The 23257-nt window shown below is 44.6% G+C and overlaps 1 protein-coding gene across 1 annotated transcript; it reads right to left on the minus strand.

The window, feature by feature from the left end:
- Nucleotides 1–3670: 3670 nt before the first annotated feature.
- On the minus strand, nucleotides 3671–20838 carry Msmb (microseminoprotein beta). The gene is made up of 4 exons (XM_045137265.1): nucleotides 20773–20838; nucleotides 12168–12273; nucleotides 10669–10774; nucleotides 3671–3800 (listed from the first exon to the last, which is right to left on the minus strand). The coding sequence occupies exons 1-4, from the start codon at nucleotides 20773–20775 to the stop codon at nucleotides 3671–3673; spliced, it is 345 nt and encodes a 114-aa protein (XP_044993200.1). The 5' UTR covers nucleotides 20776–20838.
- Nucleotides 20839–23257: the final 2419 nt, after the last annotated feature.

Raw genomic sequence — 23257 nt, forward strand, 5'->3', positions numbered from 1 at the left:
CAGTTAGGACGGGTCTTCCCATCTCAATTAACCCATGCCACCAGGCCCTGCCCCTAACACAATTTTTTTTATTGTTTATTTGAGAGCGACAGACAGAGAGAGAAAGAGGCGGGAGGGTGGGGGTGGGAGAGGAGAGTGGGCATGCCAGGGCTGCTTAGCCACTGCAAACGAACTCCAGACTCGTGCGCCCCCTTGTCCATCTGGCTAACGTGGGACCTGGGGAATCGAGCCTTGAACCAGGGTCCTTAGGCTTCGCAGGCAAGCGCTTAACTGCTAAGCCATCTCTCCAGCCCCCTAACACAATTTTTAAAATGTTGAGTAAAATGTAAAATGTGAGAGTGCCAATTCTAACCCATGTCAGCGCCCTACTGCACCACCCACGTTTTTCTTTACCCTGATTTCCAGAAACACGTTGTCCTTCTAACATTGGTGACCAAATGGTTTGACAGAGGGCCCCTATTACTCATGTCAACTTCTTCCCCACATTTCCAATCAAAAGCCCAGATCAGGGCTGGAGAGATGGCTTAGCGGTTAAGCGCTTGCCTGTGAAGCCTAAGGACCCCGGTTCGAGGCTCGGTTCCCCAGGTCCCACGTTAGCCAGATGCACAAGGGGGCGCACGCGTCTGGAGTTCGTTTGCAGAGGCTGGAAGCCCTGGCGCGCCCATTCTCTCTCTCCCTCTATCTGTCTTTCTCTCTGTGTCTGTCGCTCTCAAATAAATAAATTATAAAAAAAAAAAAGCCCAGATCATAATGTGGTTTGATGGCGCTGACTCAAGAGTGATGTGTTAATGGGACAAAACAACCTTAGCATAAAAAAGGAGACACAGGGCTAGAGAGATGGCTTAGTGGTTAAGGCACATGCCTGCGAAGTCTAAGGACCCAGGTTTGATTCTCCAGGTCCCATGTAAGCCAGATGCACATGGTGGCGCATGCATCTGGAGTTCGTTTGCACTGGCTAGAGGCCCTGGTGTGCCCATTCTCACTCTCTCTCCCTCTGTGTCTCTCTCTCTCCCCTTCTCTCTGTCTCTAATAAATTAATTAATAAAAATAAAATCCTTTAAAAAAGAAAAAAAGGAGACACAGATTCACAGGCAGAAACTAGGAGGAAAATAGTCAGAGCCTATGGATGAAAGAGGAGTTGTGGAGAAAAGGGACAAGAAGGGGAACTGAGCCAGGCATGGTGGTGCACGCCTTTAATCCCAGTACTCAGGAGGCAAAGGTAGGAGGATCACTGTGGTTCGAGGCCACCCTGAGACTACCACATAGTTAATTCCAGGTCTGCCTGGACCAGAGTAAGACCCTACCTCAAAAAAAAAAAAAAAAAAAAGTGGAGACTGACACAGAGGCCAACAGAAACCCCATGAAGAAGTCAGCCTTGTTCAAGTGGGGCAGAAGAATCCATTATTGCATTGTACCCTTAGCTCTCCTGTCCCCATGCCTTCATTTCAGATGTACCCTGAATAAGAATGAATGAGACTGGGCTGGAGACATGGCTTAGTGGTTAAGCACTTGCCTGTGAAGTCCAAGGACTCTGGTTCAAGGCTTGATTCCCCAGGACCCACGTTAGCCAGATGCGTGAGGGGGCGCACGCATCGGAGTTCGTTTGCAGTGGCTAGATCCCCTGGCATGCCCATTCTCTCTCTCTCAATCTCCCTCTCTCTCTGCCTCTTTCTCTTTCTGTTGCTCTCAAGTAAATAAATAAAAGTAACAAAATAAAAAAGAATGAATGAGACTGTTATGTAACTAGAAGTGATTGGAATGGCTTCAATTAGCTGTCCCTAGAAACTCATGTGTTCTGAATATTTGGTCCCCAGCTGGTGGTAATTTGGGAGGTGGAACCCTGATGCAGGAGGTGTGTTACTGGGGGTAGTCTTAGGGGTGTTATATACCTGCTCCCCCTTTCCAGAGCTCAGTTCACTCTCTTGCTGCTGTATTTTTTTTAACCTGCTGTGGCAGAGGTGATGTCCAGCCTCTGCTCATGCCATGCTTGACACTTCCCCACAAAATTGTAAGAGAAAAAAAAAAAAAAAAACCTTTTTCTCCTATCAGCTGCTCTTTAAAATTTATATTTTTATTATTATTAGATATGGACATATGTTGTATGAAGCATCATATGTTGGTACCATCCTTTCCCTTCTCCCTGCCCCCCCCCTTTTTTTTGTTTTTTCGAGGTAGGGTCACACTCTAGCTCAGGCTGACTTGGAATTCACTCTGTAGTCTCAGGGTGGCCTCGAACTCACGGCAATCCGCCCACCTCTGCCTCTCAAGTGCTGGGATTAAAGGCATGCGCCACATCGTCCGGCTTACCTTGCCTCTTTTCTGAAAAGGCCTTCCTCATTGGGGATGCAGGTCAGCCCCATGGAGATTGTGGGTCATGGGGCAACAGTCAGTTATGGGGAAGAGGCAATGTCTCTGTACAAAATGTCACAACTGTGGCTCTAACAATCTTTCCACCCCACTCTTCTGCAAGATTCCCTGAGCCATGCTGGGAGCATTTTAAGTCTGCTTCAGTGATGGGCTCTTAGGAGCATCCAGATGTCTGGTTTGGTAGCTGTTGACAGTGTCCTCAGTGTCTATATCTCCATCACCCTTGTGCTATCAGCTGCTTTTGGATGAGTATTTTTGTCCCAGCAATGAAGAGTTAACTACAACAGTGACCAAATCTTATTACCAGAGGGTGAGGATGCAACCAGGCGACCCACCCAGATTGCTTAATGGGTCCACATTGCATGTTTGAACAGATTGAGTCAAAGTCAAGGGAATGAAAGCTCTTTATCACTTGTCCACTCATGGTGTGGAAGTGCCTGTGCTTGGTTGTGCCTGTAATGCACACAGGCAGAGCTCACTCTAACCCTGGGAAGCAAGGCCCAACCTCTCCAGTCCACTGCTCTTTGCTCCTGGCCCAGCATTCAGCACAGTACTGAGCAAAATGTTCTCTCCCACAGAGACTGTAAAATGAGAATCCGTGTTACAGTTTCTAGAAGCTCCATTTTGACCATCTGTGTGCAGCCATAGATGAATCCTAGAGTGCAGGACCCCAGCTAGTCCCCACAGCAGAGGGAGCCCTGGCCTTTGTGTTCCCTGTTGGGCTGCATGAGGTCTTCCACTGAGTGCGACCCCCAGCTCCTTCAGGAGGTCTTGAGGACACTTTTTCAGCTACCTGTGACCTGCTCTGGCTGACCTCCTGATCTCAGGCAAACACAGAAGGATGTGAGGACACACCCTAAAATAGAGGAAGGAAGGATAGACACAAACAGAATCTAATTTCTCTGTAAAAGCACACTTTTTTTTTCATTGTCTATCAGATGACAGAGAGAAAAATCCTGACATAGCAGAGGAGTGGTTTCCCAAGGGAATGCATGCATGATGACTATTGGAGTGTGGGGGAAATCGTGTCATTTTTACTTGAGTTTATTTTTGTTCCCTCCTTTAAAGGTTTGTTCGATTTATTACATGCATTAAATCAGTGTAACTAAACGTGGTAAATTTAAAGCATATTAAAACATACACATATTGAAATGCTTGCACAAAGTTTTTTTTTTTTGTTTTTTTTTTCTTACAGGCGGGGCTAGACAACCATAGACTATTAGAAATCACAGGATATTGGCCCTGGGCCTGGGAGGACATGGGTTTCTGCAGTCTGGGAGCACTGGGCCCATTAGGAACATGTTTACCTAATCATAGCAGTGACAACACAGGTCTTTCCCGGGTTTCTCCGTTCCACCACAGTGAAGGTGCAGTTCTCTGGGTGGAATATTTTCTTGCACCTGAATCTGTCATATTCCGTAGGCGTAAATATTCTGTCATGGAGATAAAGCAATGCCTGTTAGAAGTCAAAGGACACTGATGCACCCAGTCTCACACCTCACATCCACTGTATGCAAGAAGCAGTCCATGTCCAGCTGGTCAGGGCTCCTCTCATCAACTTAAGGGCACTAGGATGTCTGAAAACAGGACTCTAGGCATCTGGACCGGTCTGTGCCATAGCCACATGGACCATCCCTCACACGGGACCACATTCCCCTACATGTGCAGAAGGACAGTGGGGAGTTGTCACAGTCACAGGGGCAGTCTGGGCTATGCTGAGTCAGAAAAGCTGTTTATACACTTGCCTTTTCCACCCTCCTTGTTCAGGAAGTGGTCAACAGGAGATGGCCAGAAGTTAGCTTGTGGCCGGCCAGGGTGTTGGGCACTGAACCCAGAGTTTGTACCTGTGATGGTAGCAAATGATAGAAGCGTGGCTTGGCTAGATTTTAGTTTAATATTTCTTTTGATAATTTTTCTTTTGATAATTTTTTTTGCATGCACCACCTTGTGCGCCTGGTTTTATGTGGGTACTGGGGAATTGAACCTGGGTCCTTTGGCTTTGCCAGCAAGCCCCTCAACGTCTAAGCCACCATCCCACCCTTTTATAATTTTTACTTAGTTATTTCCACATGTGTATGTGTGTTTTTAGGTGTTTGTGGGCATGCCAAGGCTTCTTGCCACTGCCAAAGAATAGTAGTGTCCTTTTTATGTGGGGGGTTTGGAAATTGAATCAGGTCCGCAGGCTTTGCAAACAAGTGCCCTTAACCACTGAGCAATCTTCTTAGCCCCTAGTTTAATTCTTTCTAAGATAAGCAATGGTTAAGTTGTAGTACATAATATTTTGAAGTGGTTTGATGAGACAGAACTGTACTAATGCTAAAATATTAAGTAGAAAGAGTAGACCACAAAATTACAATATAGCCAGGTGCAGAGGCACAGCCCTATAATCCTAGCATTTGGGAGGTTGAAGCAGGAGCATTACAAGTTCAAAGCCAGTCTGAGTACATAGGGAGACTATGTCTCACAAAGGGACAGGTGTGAGTGAATGGCTCACTGGTTGAAGGCACTTGCTTACAAAGCCTGCCAGTCTGGATTTGATTCCCTAGCACCCATGTAGAACCAGAGGCAAAAAGTAGTGCAAGCATCTGGCATTCATTTGTAGTGGCAACACACACACATGCAGATAAAAATATTGATAAGAAGCTGGGTGTGGGATGCACGCCTTTAATTCCAGCGCTCAGGAGGCAGAGGTAGGATCACCATGAGTTCAAGGTCACCCTGAGACTACATAGTGAATTCTAGGTCAGCCTGAGCTAGAGTAAGGCCCTACTTCTAAACCTCCAAAAAAAATTATATATTAAAAAAAATTTTTTTTTTCCTGTTTTGAGGCAGGGTCTTACTCTAGACCAGGCTTACGTAGAACTCACTCTGTAGCCCAAGCTGGCCTTGACCTCACATGGTTCCTCCTACCACAGTCTCCAGAGTATTGGGATTATAAGCAAAAGTCACCACACCTGGCTCCTCCAAAACAACTTAAAAAAATTTTTTTTTCAAAACAACTTTTAATTTCATTTGATTCGCAATATAATGTTTGATATTTCATATATAAAAGTAAAAGGGTGTTGAAAAGAGACAGAAATAGGGCTGGGGAGATGGCTTAGCAGTTAGAGGTGCTTGCTTACAAAGCCTGCTAGCTTGAGTCCAATTCCCTAGTTTGCACATAAAGCCAGAGCATCAAGTGGTACATGTATCTGGAGTTCATTTGCAATGGCAAAGGCTCTGGCATACTTGTACTTACATTCTCACTTTGTCCCTCTCTCATAAGTAAATGAATAAAATGTTTTGTACTTTAAAAAAAATTATTTATTTGAGAGAGAGAGAGTCAGGTAGAGAGAAACAGAGAGACAGAATGGGTGTACCAGGGCCTCTAGCCACCGTAAACGAACTCCAGATGCATGCACCACCCTGTATCTGGCTTGTGGATTCTAGAGAATTGAACCTGGATCCTTTAGCTTTGTAGGCAAGCACTTTAACTGCTAAGCCATCTCTCCAGCCCTAAATGTTATTTTTCAAAGAAACAGAAATAAATTACACTAAGGTATTAAAGGTTATTAGCTTTAGGCAGTAGAAATATAATAACTTTTCTTGTATTTTCTAATAGTTCCATAATTAATGATTTGCTTTGAAAATTTGTAAAATGTCACTTAAAATCTTTCATTACTGTGTGTATGTGTGTGTTTTCAGTACATAGGTGCACACAGGCCACAGCATGCATATAGAGGTCAGAGGACAGCTTTTGGATTGGTTCTCACTGCTCTACCTCACTTGAGGCAGAATTTCTTGCTCTGAATGCGTGTTCTTTGCTGTGCTCTCTGCAAACTCCCAGGAAATTCTCTTGTGTCTACTTCCTGTCTGGCCCTCACTTGCAACATGCTGGGATTGTAGGCACCTGCCACGGATTTTTACATGGAGTCTGGGCATTGAACTTGGGAACGCCAGCATGAGTGGTGAATACTTTACCCACTGTGCCATCTCTCCAGCACTGAAGTTTTTCATTTTCACAAGTGTTTGATGAGCTAGATGTATAGCTCAGTGGTAGAGTCTTTGCCTAGCAGCCACACAGCTCAGGGCTTGATCCCCAGCAGCACAAAAATTAATTAAAAATAAATAAATAAAATGTTTATTGCCAGGTATGGTGGTGCATGTCTGTACGATCAGCAGTTAGGAGACTAAAGCATGGGGATTACAAGTTCAAGGTCCACTGGCACTACATGATGAATTTATGCTAACCCACGTGACAGTGAGACCTTTTTAAAAAAAGTATAGCTTGACATTTCTCGAAAGCTAAACCAATAGTTTCCATATGGCAGGAAGGAATAATGGAAATGATCTCTCAAAAGATACAGAAATGGGTTTTGGATGTTTAGAACTTTTTGGAAATACTGGTAATGGCTACACAATATTGTGTAGTTGGTGCCACTTTAACATTGTTAAAATGATGAATCTTATGTAATATATCTTACTTTCATACGAATGTCTAAAAATAAGGTAGTGGATAGTAAAGAGATACCTGTTTTACAAACTTTGGGTAGGAAACACAGTTGTGCATTAAGTGCAGGTATGCTTTGCTGTTGCAAAGGGCATATTTACTGGATGCATATTTTAATTCAATCCAGACCAAACACTGGGAATAGAATAGTTAAGAGATATGGAGAGGGATACTACAGACCTTAGGGAATGCAGAGCTGGAGGCTGGATGACCTGAGCCCTCTGCCTCCCTCTCTGCTTTCAGGGAGCCTGGACTATAGAGTAGAGACCTGGACACTCCCCAGCCCTGCCCAGGGACCCTCTGCCTGGGCACCAGCTCCTGACACCTGCAACTCAAGGAAGTGTCCCATAGAGGGCGCTGTGGGTCCAACAATTCTGCCACAGAAAGATTACTTATACTGCGTGTTCTATAGCAGAGAGGGAAGAGAGAAGAAAAGAGAGGAGAGAGGATATATATATGAGGCCCTGGCATATGCCCATTCTCGCCCTTTGCCCTCACTTTCTCTCAAATAAATAAATGAATAAATAAAATCTTTTATTTTAAAACACATAAGTGCTACACATATCGTCAGATAAAGCTTATTGTAGCACAAGTAAACTAAGGCTTAAAGAGACCCAAAAACATATCCAGGCACAGGCACACACAGAGAATATCCTAAGAATGAGATTCAGATGCAGAATCCTTTGGCTCCAGTAACAGGTTCTTCCCACTTCATTACAAGGAGGAGTCTTTGCAGTTTTCCTTTTTGGGGGGAGGGGTTCGAGGTAGGGTGTGTCTCAATCTATGACCTAGAACTCTCTCTGTAGTCCTAGGCTGGCCTCAAATTCACAGGGATCCTCCTACCTCCACTTCTCAAGTGCTGAGATTAAAGGCGTGCACCACTACACCCTGCTCCCTTGCTGTTTTCTTTTTTTAAAAATTTTTAATTAATTTATTTGACAGCACAGACACAGAGAGAAAGACAGATAGAGGGAGAGAGAGAGAGAATGGGCGCGCCAGGGCTTCCAGCCTCTGCAAACGAACTCCAGACGCGTGCGCCCCCTTGTGCATCTGGCTAACGTGGGACCTGGGGAACCGAGCCTCGAACTGGGGTCCTTAGGCTTCACAGGCAAGCGCTTAACCGCTAAGCCGTCTCTCCAGCCCCCTTGCTGTTTTCTATACTAGGTTCATGGAGAATCCTGGAAGAGAGGTTATGTTATTTATTAATGGCTGTGATAGCACAGCGCACATGAGGGTGGACACGCCTTCACCAGCTCTTACCTGGACATTCTCTAACCCTTCCAGCATTACAGAGACACTTGCTACATACACAAAGTCAGATATCCAACGTTCAACGGTAACATGTGGGGATCCAGCTAACACAATGCCTGGGGTCAGGTCACTTATCTCCCAGTATGATGCTCCTCCCGGTCCATTATGCATTTACCATGAAGCAGAAATTTGTAGACATTTAACTTTAAGTGTGACTCGGGTGTTGTGACTAAAGTTAGATGTGTCCCCACCCCCCACTTCTATGGCTGGAGACCCATTTGGGAAACACCATCCACACCAATGCTTCTATTGGGCTGCAGATTATTGCTCAGTGATAGAGTGCTTGCCTGGCATGTATGAGGCTGTGGGTTCAATGCCCGCCCTGCAAACAGAAGAAAGTCATTCCTGCTCTTGTAAAACACTATAGGCTAAGACTCACTAAGAGGAAGGTGTCAGAGGCATTTGGGGGGCTAGGAGTACAGTGGCTAGTTTGGAGGTGGGTAGCTGTCAGGACTAGACCTATGGCATCTGTAGCAACCCGAGAGAAATCCTCTAACTTTTGGGCTGTCTTGAGCAGGTCAACTTGAGCAGCAAAATAAACAGGGTTTCCTAATCAAGGTACAGTACAGGTCACCCCTCGCCCCTCAAACCTCTTCTCTGCCTGGGCTTAGACTGCACTTGCTCTTACAAATGTCCAAGGTCAAGGCTACACTGAACAAATGAGCACCTGTGCATATTAAGCTAATACCAGTGCTGAGTCCTTGTCAAACACACCGTACAGAGGACGGGATGCTAGACCTTCACCTAGACCACATGGAAATGCTGACGCTGAGGCTGGGGAGGTAGCTTAACTTGAAGTGCTTATGTACACCTGAACGTGGGTCTCCTGCAGCCACATACGTGACATGCTAGGTCGGTGTGGTGGCCAGTCAGTAACTCAGTTACTTGGGAGGAGAAGACAGGGGGTAGCTGCACTCACTGAATCCGTGGGCTCTGTGTTTAAACGAGACACCTTGTCTAAATAAAACAAGTGGAGGACAATCAAGAAGGACACCTGATAGCCGGGTATAGTGGCGCACACTTTTAATCCCAGCACTCAGGAGGCAGAGGTAGGAGGATCGCCATGAGTTCAAGGCCACCCTAAGACTACATAGTTAATTTCAGGTCAGCCTGAGCCAGAGTGAGACCCTACCTCAAAAAAAAGAAAAAAAAAAAAAAAAGAACACCTGAGGCCAACCTCTGGCCTTCCCCCGCCCACATACACTCATACATGTGAATATGTGTACACATGTGTGAAATTACATACATACATACACACATACATAGAAGACACCTAATATTTATTTTTTTTCTCTTTTCTTTCTTTCTTTCTTTTTTTTTTTTTTTGGTTTTTTGAGATAGGGTCTCACTCTAGCTCAGGCTGAGCTGTAATTCCCTATGGAGAGTCTCAGGGTGGCCTTGAACTCATGGCAATCCTCCTAACTCTGCCTCCCAAGTGCTGGGATACTAAAGGCATGTGCCACCACACCAAGCTGACACCTAATATTTCAATCATGACTGTCCCCATAGATCTGCCATATGGCCTGGTGTGCCCATCAAGGGACCAACAGAGAACTGTCCACTGTTCTAGGTGCCTTAGCTCAGTCAGGTCCCTAGTGCTAACATGACCTACTCAAACTGACGTCTCTATGTCTGTATGTTGGTCCAATCTGTACCTGACCTCTATGGCCTCCATGGCCCTGCGCTTTACGTGGGCAGCTCAACTCAACTCCAGGCTTGGCTCAACTTTGAGCCTATAACTTGACTCTGCAGTGGCTCCTCCAGCAGGTGAGCTAGCTCCTGCAGACATTCTCCTTGTCTCTATGGGCTTTATGCCCTCTGAGAACTCCTAGAACCCTGCTATGGCCTCCTCAGCATTTTTTGTAGGCATGTTGTGACCTACAGATGCATGCGTGGAGATATAGGTACTGCGTGATAGGTAATGCATGAGCAAAGTTAACTTTAGTACATAAGATTGGAGTTAAGGACCTGCGTTTGCCAGTGGCCGTCTGTCAAGGAAAACTGGAACACATGGCAAGTTACAGCTGATGAAAGTGATATGGCTTATGGATTTGTTAGTCAATGAATTTGGACATTGTGGAAATACACAGATGTGTCCATCTGTGTTTTTTTTAATTTTTTAAAATTTCTATTTATTTATCGGGGGGGGTACCTCTAGCCACTGCAAATGAACTCCAGATGCATGTGCCCCCTTGTGCATCTGGCTTACCTGGGACCTGAAGAATCAAACCTGGGTCCTTAGGCTTTGCGGGCATGCACCTTTACTGCTAAGCCATCTCTCCAGCCCTCCATCTGTGTTTTGACATGGTGTGCTTATGACATCCAATTGATGGGGAGAATGAAGATGGAGAATCACTGGAGTACTCCGTTTGAGGGCAGGGCAGGGCAGCATAGCAAAGTCAATCGCAAAACTTAACCTCAGAAGGATGGAATTTTGTAAGAGAGGAACTGCTTTTCAGAGATGGCAGCATACTCCCTGGCTCTCACAGAAGGAAATTTACCTGCTGCAGCACTGGATTTCATTTTCTCCACAAACACACTCAAAGCATCTCTCAGTCTCCCACTTGGAATTCAGGGGATGTTTGACACCATCAATATCAGTGCATTCTAGAACAGTACACATCACATCATCAGTGGAGCTCCTAAATCACACAGCAGGATGAAAGCTTGTCAGGATATTGACACAGGCCTCCCCACATGATGACAAGACATTAAAAAATCTTTATTTATTTATTTTAGAGAGAGAGAGAGAAAGAAAGGCAGATAGAAAGAGAGAATGGGCACACCAGGGTCTCTAGCCATTGCAGATGAACTCCAGATGCACATGCCAGCTTGTGTATCTGGTTTATGTGGGTCCTGGGGAATTGAACCTGGGCCTGTGGGTTCATCCCTGCAGGCTTATCTTTGAATGGAAACTTCACATCTCTACTTCTTATGCTTTGCATCAGTTACGTGTACGTGTGTGTGTGTGTGTGTGTGTGTGTGTGTGTAAATTTTTACCATGCTAACAAGTGATAGAAATGTTTGTTCACTCAAACTGAGAATTACTTCTGAGATCATTGGTGGTCCCATGTTCTTGAAGGACCATCAAGATCAGCATCACCTGAAACTTCCCTGGACATCAGACTTTCACATCTTCCTCCAGATCTACTGAGTCAAAACCTACATCTTGGACTGAGGGTGTTGCTCAGTGCTAAAGTACTTGTCTAGCATGTGTGAAACCAGTGGTTCACTCTCAAGATCACACACACAAAAAAAAAAAATCACACATCTTGACAAGACTCCCAAAGATGAGCACACACAATGTACTGATACATTGAATACATTAAAATTTGAATACTTCTATGAATATACAGTGGTTTTGAACCTGGCTGCACATGACAGTGAGTCAAACAACTTCGAAATGCTCAGCCCTAGTCTTAGGTGGGTTCTGATGGTTACTAAGTTTCAAAAGCTCTCTCGGTAATCTAATCTATCTAGAATCAACAGCAACCTTTTAAACACGGGGCAAGTTGAAGTCTTGTCATTTTACTCCATATGTATCTTTGCCCTAAACCTTCTAATATTTTTTTCTATTTTTTAAAATATATTTTATGTATTTGACAAAGAGAGAGACAGAGAGAGAATGGGTGCACCAGGGCCTCCAGCCACTGCAAACAAACTCCAGACGCATGCGCCCTCTTGTGCATCTGGCTTACGTGGGTCCTGAAGAATATCACCAGGATTCTTTGGCTTTGCAGGCTAAAAATGCCTTAGTTGCTAAGCCATTTCTGCAGCCTGTAACCCTTCTAATAGTGATTCAAAGGGTCATATCTACTGGGTTGCTATAATAACATAACCCCCACCCCATGAGCCCCAGCATGGTGACACACACCTTTAACCCTAGCACTGGGGAGGTAGAGGTAGGAGGATTTCTGTGAGTTCAAGGCCAGCCAGAGACTTCCTTGAAAAGCCAAAGCACAAACAAACAAACAAAACACCCTGTGAAACCAGGACTTACCGCCAGATGAATGGTTTGGTGATTTCTCAAGCCCTATGACATAGCAGTGTGCATTACATGACATCACCACAGTGGCAAGGACCACGAGTCTGCCCAGGAGAGCTTTCTGTAATGTAAGGAAAGGCCAGCGGTGGATAGTGAGTGATTCCTGAAGGTTATCCTCAACTGAGTTTCATTACAAGAATCCCTGCTGAGCTCTGGCAAGAGTGTGTGAGGGTAGAGCTTGTACCTTTAGGAAAGTCAGCCCGGGGAATAAGATGTCCATAGGTCACTAAAACAAACTATACAAAAGCAAAACATGAGTCAAAAATCACAGAGAACAAGCCGGGCATGGTGGCACATGCTTTTAATCCCAGCACTCAGGAGGCAGAGGTAGGGTGGATCGCTGTGTGTTCGAGGCACCCCTGAAACGACATAGTGCATTCAGATCAACCTGGGCTAGAGTGAAACCCTACCTTGAAAAAAAAAATAAAAATAAAAACCAATTCACAGAGAAACAATGGCAGTATGCTATTTTATTACAGAGGGAGTTTGAGGAACCCTTGTAGATATATAGGTGATTTTTTTTTTAAGTCACTGCGGAATATTTAGAATTTAAAGCATAGAAATGATGGAGGGAAGCAAGTTTTATGAAGGGCATAGAATTTTTTGCTACTTAAAAATATATTTTAAAAAAATATTATTTATTTATTTGAGAGAGAGAAAGAGGCAGATAGAAAGAAAGAGAGAATGGGCACTCCAGGACCTCTAACCACTACAAACAAACTCCAGATGCATGCACCCCCTTGGGCATCTGGCTTATGTGGGTTCTGGGGAATTGAACCCCAGTTCTTAGGCTTCACAGGCAAATGCTTTAGCTGCTAAGCCATCTCCCCAGCCTGTACTTAAAATATATTTATTTGAGGGCTGGAGAGATGGCTTAGCAGTTAAGGCATTTACCTGCAAAGCCAAAAGACCCTGGTTTGATTTTGCAGGACCCATGTAAGCCAGTTGCACAAAGGGGTGCATGCACCTGGAGTTCGTTTGCTTGAGACCCTGGTGTGCCCATTTTTTTCTCTCTCTCTGTGCCTCTCTCTCTCTCTCTCTCAAGTAAATAAGTAAAAATTTAAAATATATATATTTATTTGAGGGCTGAAGAGATGGCTCAGCAGTTAAGACACTTGCCTGTGAAGCCTAAGGACCCAGGTTTGATTCTCCGGGTCCCACGTTAGCCAGATGGACAAGGTGGTGCATGTGTCTGAAGTTCGTTTGCAGTGGCTGGAGGCCCTGGTGTGCCCATTCTCTCTCTCCCTCTCTCTGTCTCAACTAACTAAATAAAATAAATAAAAATATTTATTTGACAAATATAGATAGATGATAGATAGACAGATAGATAAAGAGAGAGAATATATGCCAGGGTCTCCTGCCTCTGCAAATGAATTCGAGACACATGAGCCACTGTGTATATCTGGATTTGTACATGGGTATTAGGGAATCAAACCCAGGCTGGCAGGCTTTGCAAGCCTTTAACCACTTAACCATATCTCCATCCTGTATTTTTTATTTATTTTATTTATTTGAGAGAGAGAGCAAGACAGGCAGGGGGTGTGGGGAGAGAGAGAGAGAATGGGCACACCAAGACTTTCAGCCACTGCAAAGGAACTCCAGAAGCACATGTCACTTTGTGCATCTGGCTTATGTGGGTCCTGGGGAATCAAACCTGGGTCATTTGGCTCTGCAGGCAAGCACCTTAACCACTAAGTCATTCCTCCAGCCCAGCCATTGTTTTCCTGATGTGTTGAAGACAGGTGGAAAAGCACTAAAGTATCAGGGGCAGCATGCTTAGGATTTCAGCCAGCAGTCAAAGAAGAGAAAGAAGACGGAGATAAAAGGAGAAGTTGTGTTTGTGAGTTAGAACCCAGAAAAGCAGGCAGGCTCAGCAGTCAGAGCTGCAAATTGCCCCAATTTGTCACTGTCACACACAATGCCACCAGGAGCATCTTTCTGTGTTTGTTGGAGTGTCTCTTTGGATAGATTCCTAGAGTTGGAATTGCTAGGGTTGTGTTGAGAGGGGAGTACAGTTAGGGTGACTGGATATCTGAAGGTAAAGGTGGAAAAAAAAAAAGGCAGGAAAGTTTGCATTTGCTAGAAATCAAAGACATCTGACTCCTTATCTCTTGCCTAGTTCCTAGACCTGTTTTTCCATGAACCTAGACTCCTGGGAGGGAGGTCTTTCATAGGATTTAAACATTGTGGTTGATTAAGTTCAGCCTCTCAGAACTTGGTGTCAGGACTGGCCTCTTCCTGAGAGAGTCCCTAGCTCCAACCAACCAGCTGGCCCTCTGGTTCACCTGAGCCAGAAGACAGCCCCCCACTATAAGGTTACAGATATCTTTGCAAGGGGAGGGCAGGCTCTCTCACCACTTGGGAACTGCCAGCTGTCAGTGACTTTTTCACTCAGCTGGGTCTGGGCCTGGGCCCCAGCTGGGCTGAGCAGAGGGGAGCACCCCCAACCCTTACTCTCCACATGGGTTCTTCATCCCCTCCAGCTCCCCACATGGCAGGAGCTCTTCGAACTTTCTTTTCTCTCCTCTTTTTCTGTGGTTTTTCCCAGGCCCTCCACGTGGGATCTCTAGCCAAGTGGGTGCCTTTCCTGAGCTTTATACTTCCCTCAAAAAATATAATAATTTAATAATTATCCTTCTCAGTCTTTTTCATTCAATTCTTTGATTAAAATAAGAAATGAACCTAGGGCTTGGGGATCAACAACCTTCCTGGACCCCTTGCACCCCATTACACTGTTAATTTTTATTTTTTATTTATTTTTTTGGCATTTTAAAAAAATTAACAACTTCTATACTTACAGACAATAAACCGTGATAATTCCCCCCCCCCCCACTACATTTTATTTTCTGAGACAGGATAGCATACTGTGGCCCAAAGGTTCCTGGAACTCATTCTGTAGCCAGAATAAAATATTGGCAAAAACACGGAGGTAGACAAACTATAGTTGGAGTCGTACTGGCGCGCCAAGTGAGTTGGAGACAGAACTAGGGGTACAGATTATCATCGGGGTGAAACACAATCCCCGAGGCTAAGAACTCCAGGAGAAAAGGATACAGGCACCTTTACTCCTTTACTTTTATTCTTTTGTGTGGTGCTGGCCATCAAACCCTATGCTAGGTAATTGATCAACCACTGGGTCCCATCCTAGTCCTGATAGAAGCATCCTTGATGATACAAACAAATAATCCAGGTTGAAACCAGAAGGTCAAGGAAAAGTAATCAAATGCCTAAGTCATCTTTTTTTTAATTTATTTTTATTTATTTATTTGTAGTGACAGACAGAGAAAGGCAGAGAGAGAGAGAGAGAGAGAAAATGGGCACGCCAGGGCCTCCAGCCACTGCAAAGGAACTCCAGATGTGTGCAGCCCCTTGTGCATCTGGCTAACGTGGGTCCTGGGGAATCAAGCCTCAAACCGGGTTCCTTAGGCTTCATAGGCAAGTGTTTAACTGCTAAACCATCTCTCCAGCTCTCATCTTTTTGAGATTAATTTAAATCAAATACATTTTAATGGGATACTTTGGGGAATCCTTTCGAAGAGAAAATGGGGTAAGGATGGTTATAATGAAAGATGCCTCAGGTTGGGGATGTAGCTCAGTTGATACACTGCTTGTCTGGATTGTGCAAAGCATTGGTTTCAATTTGCAGTACCACTTAAGTCAAGGCAGGGTAGACCACGCCTGTAACCCTAGCACTTGGGAGGTGGAGGTCATCCTTGGTTATATAACCTAGGCTACATGACACTGTGTCTCAAAAAAAAAAAAAAAAAAGACTTAAAATGTATTAGGAATGATGCTCCCTGAAGTGATACACTACTGATATAAGAAGAGAAAGACAAATATAGGGAACAAAATACAAAGCTCAGAAATATTTATAAATAAATATATGTTTACAATTGTGGCAGTTTGAACGAATGTCCCCCAATAGACTCATATGTTTTCTTAAAGATTGCCTACAGCTGCCAGGCTGAAGGAGGTGTTACTGTGGGCAGATCCTGGGGTCCAACCCTGGGGTGTATTGGGGGAAATTTTATTTCTAGCCTAAAGGTATGCAGAGAGGCCTGAGCTCTGGAGCGGATCCCGCTGTTTTGCTGGCAGTTTGAGCTTGCCTGTGGTGCTGGCTGGTGGCGGTTCTCTCTCTGCTTGGGTCTGTGAAAAGGGGCTAGTCTCAGCCAGGCGTGGTGGCGCACACCTTTAATCCCAGCACTCGGGAAGCAGAGTTAGGAGGATTGCCATGAGTTCGAGGCCACCCTGAGACTACATAGTGAATTCCAGGTCAGCCTGAGCCAGAGTGAGACCCTACCTCAAAAAAAAAAAAAAAAAAAAAAAAAAGTGGCCAGTCTCTTCGGTGGCCATTATGGAACTTCTCCTGGATCTGTAAGCCTGAAGTAAATCCCATTCCTCCTATCTGCTGTGTCTGTTTGGAGGTTCATCCCAACAATGTGAAGCTGACTACAACAATATACTTAAAAACTTTGTCTTTGAGATCTGTGGAGAGTGACTATTCAATAAGTGGTATTAAAGCAAATCCTGCAGTCTTACAGGAGATGAGAAACAAAGTTCATTTTCTACTTTAGTCCCCACAGTGCAATGAGTTCTGACGGGCTCTTCTTTGCCTGGGTGCGTTTCTCCTGCCACAGCGCCTCTGCTGCAGAACTCCTCTAACTTTACCTCCTACACCAAATTCACCTCCGGGCCCTCTTTGCCAGCCAGGGGTGCCTCGATGCTGAATCTCCCACATTCTGCCTTGGGGATGAAACATCCAGAAACACTAACAGATGACAGACCCAGCAGCCTGACAGTTCTGTGGCTCTGACCTCATGTGTCCTCAGCCAGTGGCTAAAGCAATAATACCATTTCCAGAGACACTGACACACTAGCCAAATATACTGGCGCTGGAGCGTCCGCAGTTGGGGTAGCAGGTCTGAGGCTGGGATTTGGTTGTGTGCCAGTCCATACATTACTGGGTGTGTCAGAAGCCCTTTTCTGGGCAGCAATTATGCTGCACTCTCCTCATCTTGTTTTCAGGGTCCTCAGGGTTCCTATGCCTGATGACAGCCTTTCTCATTCTTCTTTGCATGAGAGGGAGCTGTTTCTACATCTCATAGTCTCTTCCCTGTCTCATCAGCTTGCCTCTTCTGCCCGTACCTCTCTTTTCCTACAGTCTGGGAGAGTGGTCGCTCACAATTTGATGGAGAAGACAAAAATATTATATTAAGATGATAATATAAACTTTTTCTAAAGTGACTCGAGTTAATTTTACAATATGTTCATAATCATTTAATATAGTTGAATATTTGTTATTTTAAGCATAAAAGAGATTTGAGTATGTAAAAGTTGAACAAGATAAATAAGTTAAAAGCCGTCAAGGGGGAGGGGAAATGGCTCTGTGGGTAAAGAGTTTGCTGTGCAAGCATGAGGATCTGAGTTCAGATCCCAGGCACCCATGTAAAATTCTCAGTGTGTGGTGTCTTTCTGTAACCCCAGTGCTATGAAGCAGAGACAGGGAATGTGGGGCTCACTGGCTAGCTGCTCTAGCCACATCAGTGAGCTCTAGGTTGAGTGAGAGACCCTGTCTAAAAAGTAAGTTGGGGGGGCTGGAGAGATGGCTTAGTGGTTAAGCGCTTGCCTGTGAAGCCTAAGGACCCCGGTTCAAGGCTCGGTTCCCCAGGTCCCACATTAGCCAGATGCACAAGAGGGCGCACGCGTCTGGAGTTCGTTTGCAGAGGCTGGAAGCCCTGGCGCGCCCATTCTCTCTCTCTCCCTCTATCTGTCTTTCTCTCTGTGTCTGTCGCTCTCAAATAAATAAATAAATAAATAATTAAAAAAAATAAGTTGGGGCCGGGAAGGGTGGCACACACCTTTAGTCCCAGTACTCAGGAGGCAAAGGGAAGAGAATCGCCATGAGTTCGAGGCCACTCTGAGACTACATAGTGAATTCCAGGTCAGCCTGGGCCAGAGTGAGACCCTACCTTGAAACAAAACAAACGGTGGGGAGTGAAGAGAGGAAGGCATCTAATGTTGACCTCTATCCTCCACATGCACACACATACATGCAAGGGCAAGTGTGCCCACACACACATGTGCCCCACACATACACGCTCACATACAACACACACACACACACACACACACACACACACACACACACACACATACCTACACATGAAAAAAACGCATCAAATTGGAGAACAACATCATATGAAGAATTTCTATCCACCAATGAAGAAAGAAAATGTCTTGTAGAGAAATGGAAATGGAATGCAAGGGAAATAAAGGAGCATTACACACACAGACAAAGAGTGAGATGGAGCCAGGCGTGGTGCACACCTTTAATCCCTGCACTTGGGAGGCAGAGGTAGGAGGATCACTGAGAGTTTGAGGCCACCCTGAGAATACATAGGTCAGCCTGAGCTAGAGACCCTACCTTGAGAAACAAAGAACAAAAAAAAAGTGAAATAGAAATAAGTAAATGAGTAAACACATGGAAAAGTTCAAGTTACTAAAATCCAAAGAACTGAAAACATAGAAAAATAGAACCATAAGGGTAAGGCAAGACTACTCATTTAATTTCAAACACTCAGAGGGAAACAGAGGCACACATGGGAAGCAATAAATGTGAGGATACTTCCTGTGGAAACAGTTTTTACAGGGAGCAATTTGATAGTGTACATTAAAGTTCTTAAGACCATGAACAACTGGAGTTCACATTTTCACTGTTAAGACTTGATCTTAAAAATGGCCTAGGAGGGCTGGAGAGATGTCTTAGGGGTTAAGGCATTGGCCTGCAAAGCCCAAGGACCCAGGTTCTATTCCCCAGGACCCATGTTAGCCAGATGAACAAGGGGTGCATATGTTTGGAGTTCATTTGCAGTGGCTGGAGGCCCTGGCATGCCAATTTTCTCTCTCTCATCTCTCCACCCTCCTTCCCTCCTTCCCTCTTTCTCTGTCAAATAAATAAATAAATACTATTTTTTAAAAAATGGCTTAGAAGGGCTGGAGAGATGACTTAGCTGTTAAGCCTTTGCCTGTGAAGCCTGAGGACCACAGTTCAAGGCTCGATTCCCCAGGACCCACGATAGCCAAATGCACAAGGGGGCACACGTGTCTGGAGTTCATTTGCAGTGGCTGGCGACCCTGGTGTACCCATTCTATCTCTCTCTCTCTCTCTGCCTCTTTCTCTGTCTCAAATAAATAAATAAAATAAACAACAAAAAATATTTTTTTAAAAATGGCTTAGGAGCTGAGCGTGGCGACACACGCCTTTATGACTTTAATTCCAGCTTTCAGGAGGCAGAGTAGGAGGATTGCTGTGAATTCAAGGCCACCCTGAGACTACATAGTGAATTCCAGGTCAGCCTGGGCCAGAGGGAGACCCTACCTTGCAAAAAACAAAAAACAAAACAAAAGACCTAGGAGCTGGGTGTGGTGGTGCACGCTTTGAATCCCAACACTCCAGCACTCAGGGGGCAGAGGTAGGAGGATTGCCGTGAGTTTGAGGCTACCCTGGGACTATATAATGAATTCCAAGTCAGCCTGGGCTAGAGAGACACCCTACTTTGAAAAAAAAAGGAGGGGTCAGGAATGAAGAAAGACTCCTCCACAAGGGTGCTCAGCTCTCTGCAAATATGGAGAGCCACACACTGCACAAGAACAGAGCTGATTGAGAAATGGTGACTCTTTTTTTTTTTTTTTTATTTGAGAGCGACAGACACAGAGAGAAAGACAGGTAGAGGGAGAGAGAGAGAATGGGTGTGCCAGGGCCTCCAGCCTCTGCAAACGAACTCCAGATGCGTGTGCCCCCTTGTGCATCTGGCTAACGTGGGACCTGGGGAACCGAGCCTCGAACCGGGGTCCTTAGGCTTCACAGGCAAGCGCTTAACCGCTAAGCCATCTCTCCAGCCCTGGTGACTCTTTCTTAATCCAACATGATATAGCAAAGACACCGGGGGAGGGTTCTCCAAGACGATGAACATTAACATCCCTCGGACAGCTTTTAGCACTCTCCTTGCCCTGTCCTCACTCCTGGCTAATAAAACCCACGTGTGCAGGCAGAGCCTGGATCCATCTTTTGCAAGTTGTTGATTCCACTAGACAACTCATATGGAAGACATGGCCTAGACAAAGGGACATCTGGGTTCTTGTCTCAGCTGCCTCCAGGCTTGTGGTCAGAACCTAGTGACAGTCACTTCCCCTTTGCAGTTTTCTTGTCTGTAACATGATACATTCAATGGAACTCTGAAATTACACACAATTTCACAAATCACTCAGTGGTGCCCAGGATTTAAAGACACCTGAAACCTTATTAAACACCGAGGTTACAAGAATAACTTTATTTCTTAGAGACTAGAAATAATGCTAAACTAAGGTGTTTTTTTTTTCCAAGCTCCCAGACTTTTGTTACACATATCACAATGAATTACAAGTAACAGACAAGTAATATGTCACCAAGTTGCATTTCCATTAAAAGTTACCTAGTAGAAATGTGCAACATAGCATATATGTATAAGCAATATATTTCTGTTTTCTTTCCTGGTCTGTATGTATGAAATCAGCTACTTACCATTGTGACAAGCTGTTTTCTTACAGGCAGGTTCCTATGGAAAATATCTCAGGAAGCACCAGTTCCATATTTATACTGTGAAGGACGACCACACATTTGATATTCTTGGGAAGGTAATATACCAAGAACATACTGACTATGTACAGAGGGTTGATTATCAGCAGGAACTCTTGATAGCAAATAGTTTATGAGTTTCATATATCAGGTCCACACCTTAGTTGAGTGTTTATCTTTGCCCCCACCTCCTTCTGAAGGAACAGAGAAGGAAACAGCTTTCCTTCCCGTGCCTTCCCCCTATACTGGGCAGATCTAGGCAAACTGCATGCTCTTACTTGATCCATGCACAAAGAGGTATGGGCTCAGGTCCGTGAATCTCAGCTGCAAAGTGCTGAAGCTGGGTTTTGTGAAGACATAAGATTAGGTCAGTATATCAGCCTGGCAGGCCCAGCAGGCCTGGACATTTTTGTGTTCTGTGCTACAGAGTCACTTTATGTTCCACGCCATGGAAAAGTCTGGGTACATGCATGTCATGCATCGTTCAGCATGTCACACTGTAAGTGGCCCACTTGTTCTGAGTTAACTTCTGCAGGAGAACAGAGTTGATACCCACAGATATTAACCAGCCTCAGTGTTCCCAGAAGAACTCGAGTCCAGTGTCCACGTAACACCCAGAGAGTGCAAGTTCTAAGGATGAGAGAGGCCCACACATTACCAGCCTGAGGAATGTGTCTGCTACCTGCCCAGAGGAACAAAGCTCCAGGACGACTGACTGCCTTTGTCCCCTTGCCTGTAGAACCCGCTGGCTGGGGACGAAGTGTTAAGGAGGTTTTTCCTTGGGATTTTAATCTGAACACTTCTGGGACCACAGCTCTCTGAGGGAAGCATAACTTAAAGATTTGACCCATGTGGTGGTGGTGCCCGCCTTTAATCCCAGCACTGTTTTTTTGTTTTTTGTTTTCTGGTTTTTCAAGGTCTCTCTCTAGGTGCGGTGGTTCATGCCTTTAATCCTAGCATTTGGGAATCTGAGGTAGAAGGATCACTATGAGTTCAAAGGCAGCCCGAAACTACATAGTGAATTCTAGGTCAGCTTTTGACTAGAGTGAGACCCTACCTTGAAAAACAAACAGACAAAAAGATTTATTTCCTGTGTCTGCCCATTGCCATGGTGATAGGCAGCATAAACTCCAGTATTTCAGTTATATGGTTTTGCAACTCTCCTGGGACAGCTTTGGCACACCCATTCTCTATCTGTATTTCTCTCTCCCTCTCAAATAAATATATAAAATTTAAAAAGAAAAAAAAAAGCACTTACTTTTCTTTTTTTCCCACTTTTATTTCCTCCCCTCACATTCCTGGGTCCTGTCCTGTTTGAACTCTGGGCTGACGGCACCTTTCTGTTCAGCTCTGCCTGGTCTGCTTCAGGCCTCTGTGTCTTAGAATGGATAGCATAACTTCCATCCCTTACAACAGCCCCTTAGGGCAGATCCTGCATATTGATGTGACTATAGTTATGACCCTATGAAAAAGAAGAAAATGATGTTTCACTGGAATACAGTTTGGCCACTGTATGTTGGGTTCTAGGGAAAATGGCCATTTAGTGGATCTCTAAGTGATTATACTATTTTACAATTAGAGTTACTATGAAAGAATTGGGAAAATAGTCGGGTGTGGTGGCGCACGCCTTTAATCCCAGCACTCGGGAGGCAGAGGTAGGAGGATCGCTGAGAGTTCGAGGCCACCCTGTGAATACATAGTGAATTCCAGGTCAGCCTGAGCTAGAGTGAGACCCTACCTTAGAAAACAAAAAAACCAAAACAAACAAACAAAAAAAAAGAATTGGGGAAATAAAGATATCACTTTAAGCTTTGTAATTAGCTTCACCTTCTAACCTGCTGTTTTCCTTTATGGAAGCTCCAAAAGATGCAAATTTTCTTCCTTGTTTTTACTAAGAATGCACTGAGAATTAATCTAAATCTAAAGACTAAAGTACTGGCATATATGTGTGTATGTGTATATATATATATTTGGTTTTACATCTAAAACAACTATGGTTTCTGAGATGTGCTTCATATAAAATATCCATATGTCTTATCAATGATAAGAGCTTTATTTGCTATCATTTAAGATAAAGTTGTCACTCAGAGTATTTCATTGATAATAGACAATATAATCTATTATAAATAATGTCTAAAGAGTAGACATTTAAGGGCTGGAGAGATGGCTTAGCGGTTAAGCGCTTGCCTGTGAAGCCTAAGGACCCTGGTTCGAGGCTCGGTTCCCCAGGACCCACGTTAGCCAGATGTACAAGGGGGCGCACGCGTCTGGAGTTCGTTTGCAGAGGCTGGAAGCCCTGGCGCGCCCACTCTCTCTCTCTCCCTCTATCTGTCTTTCTCTCTGTGTCTATCGCTCTCAAATAAATAAAAATAAAAAAGAAAAAAGAGTAGACATTTAAAAAATATTTTATTTATTCATTTATGAGAGAGAG

Source organism: Jaculus jaculus, chromosome 18 (assembly GCF_020740685.1).
Source record: "Jaculus jaculus isolate mJacJac1 chromosome 18, mJacJac1.mat.Y.cur, whole genome shotgun sequence".
Lineage (NCBI taxonomy): Eukaryota > Metazoa > Chordata > Mammalia > Rodentia > Dipodidae > Jaculus > Jaculus jaculus.

Bases quoted from the DNA above. Each gene is read 5' to 3' on its own strand.
- Msmb (XM_045137265.1), bottom strand. The intron at 10,775-12,167 runs GTAAGTCCTGGT...GTACTGTTCTAG, and splicing joins ACCAAACCATTCATCTGGCG to AATGCACTGATATTGATGGT. The intron at 3,801-10,668 runs GTAAATTTCCTT...TCTCCATGACAG, and splicing joins GAAATCCAGTGCTGCAGCAG to AATATTTACGCCTACGGAAT.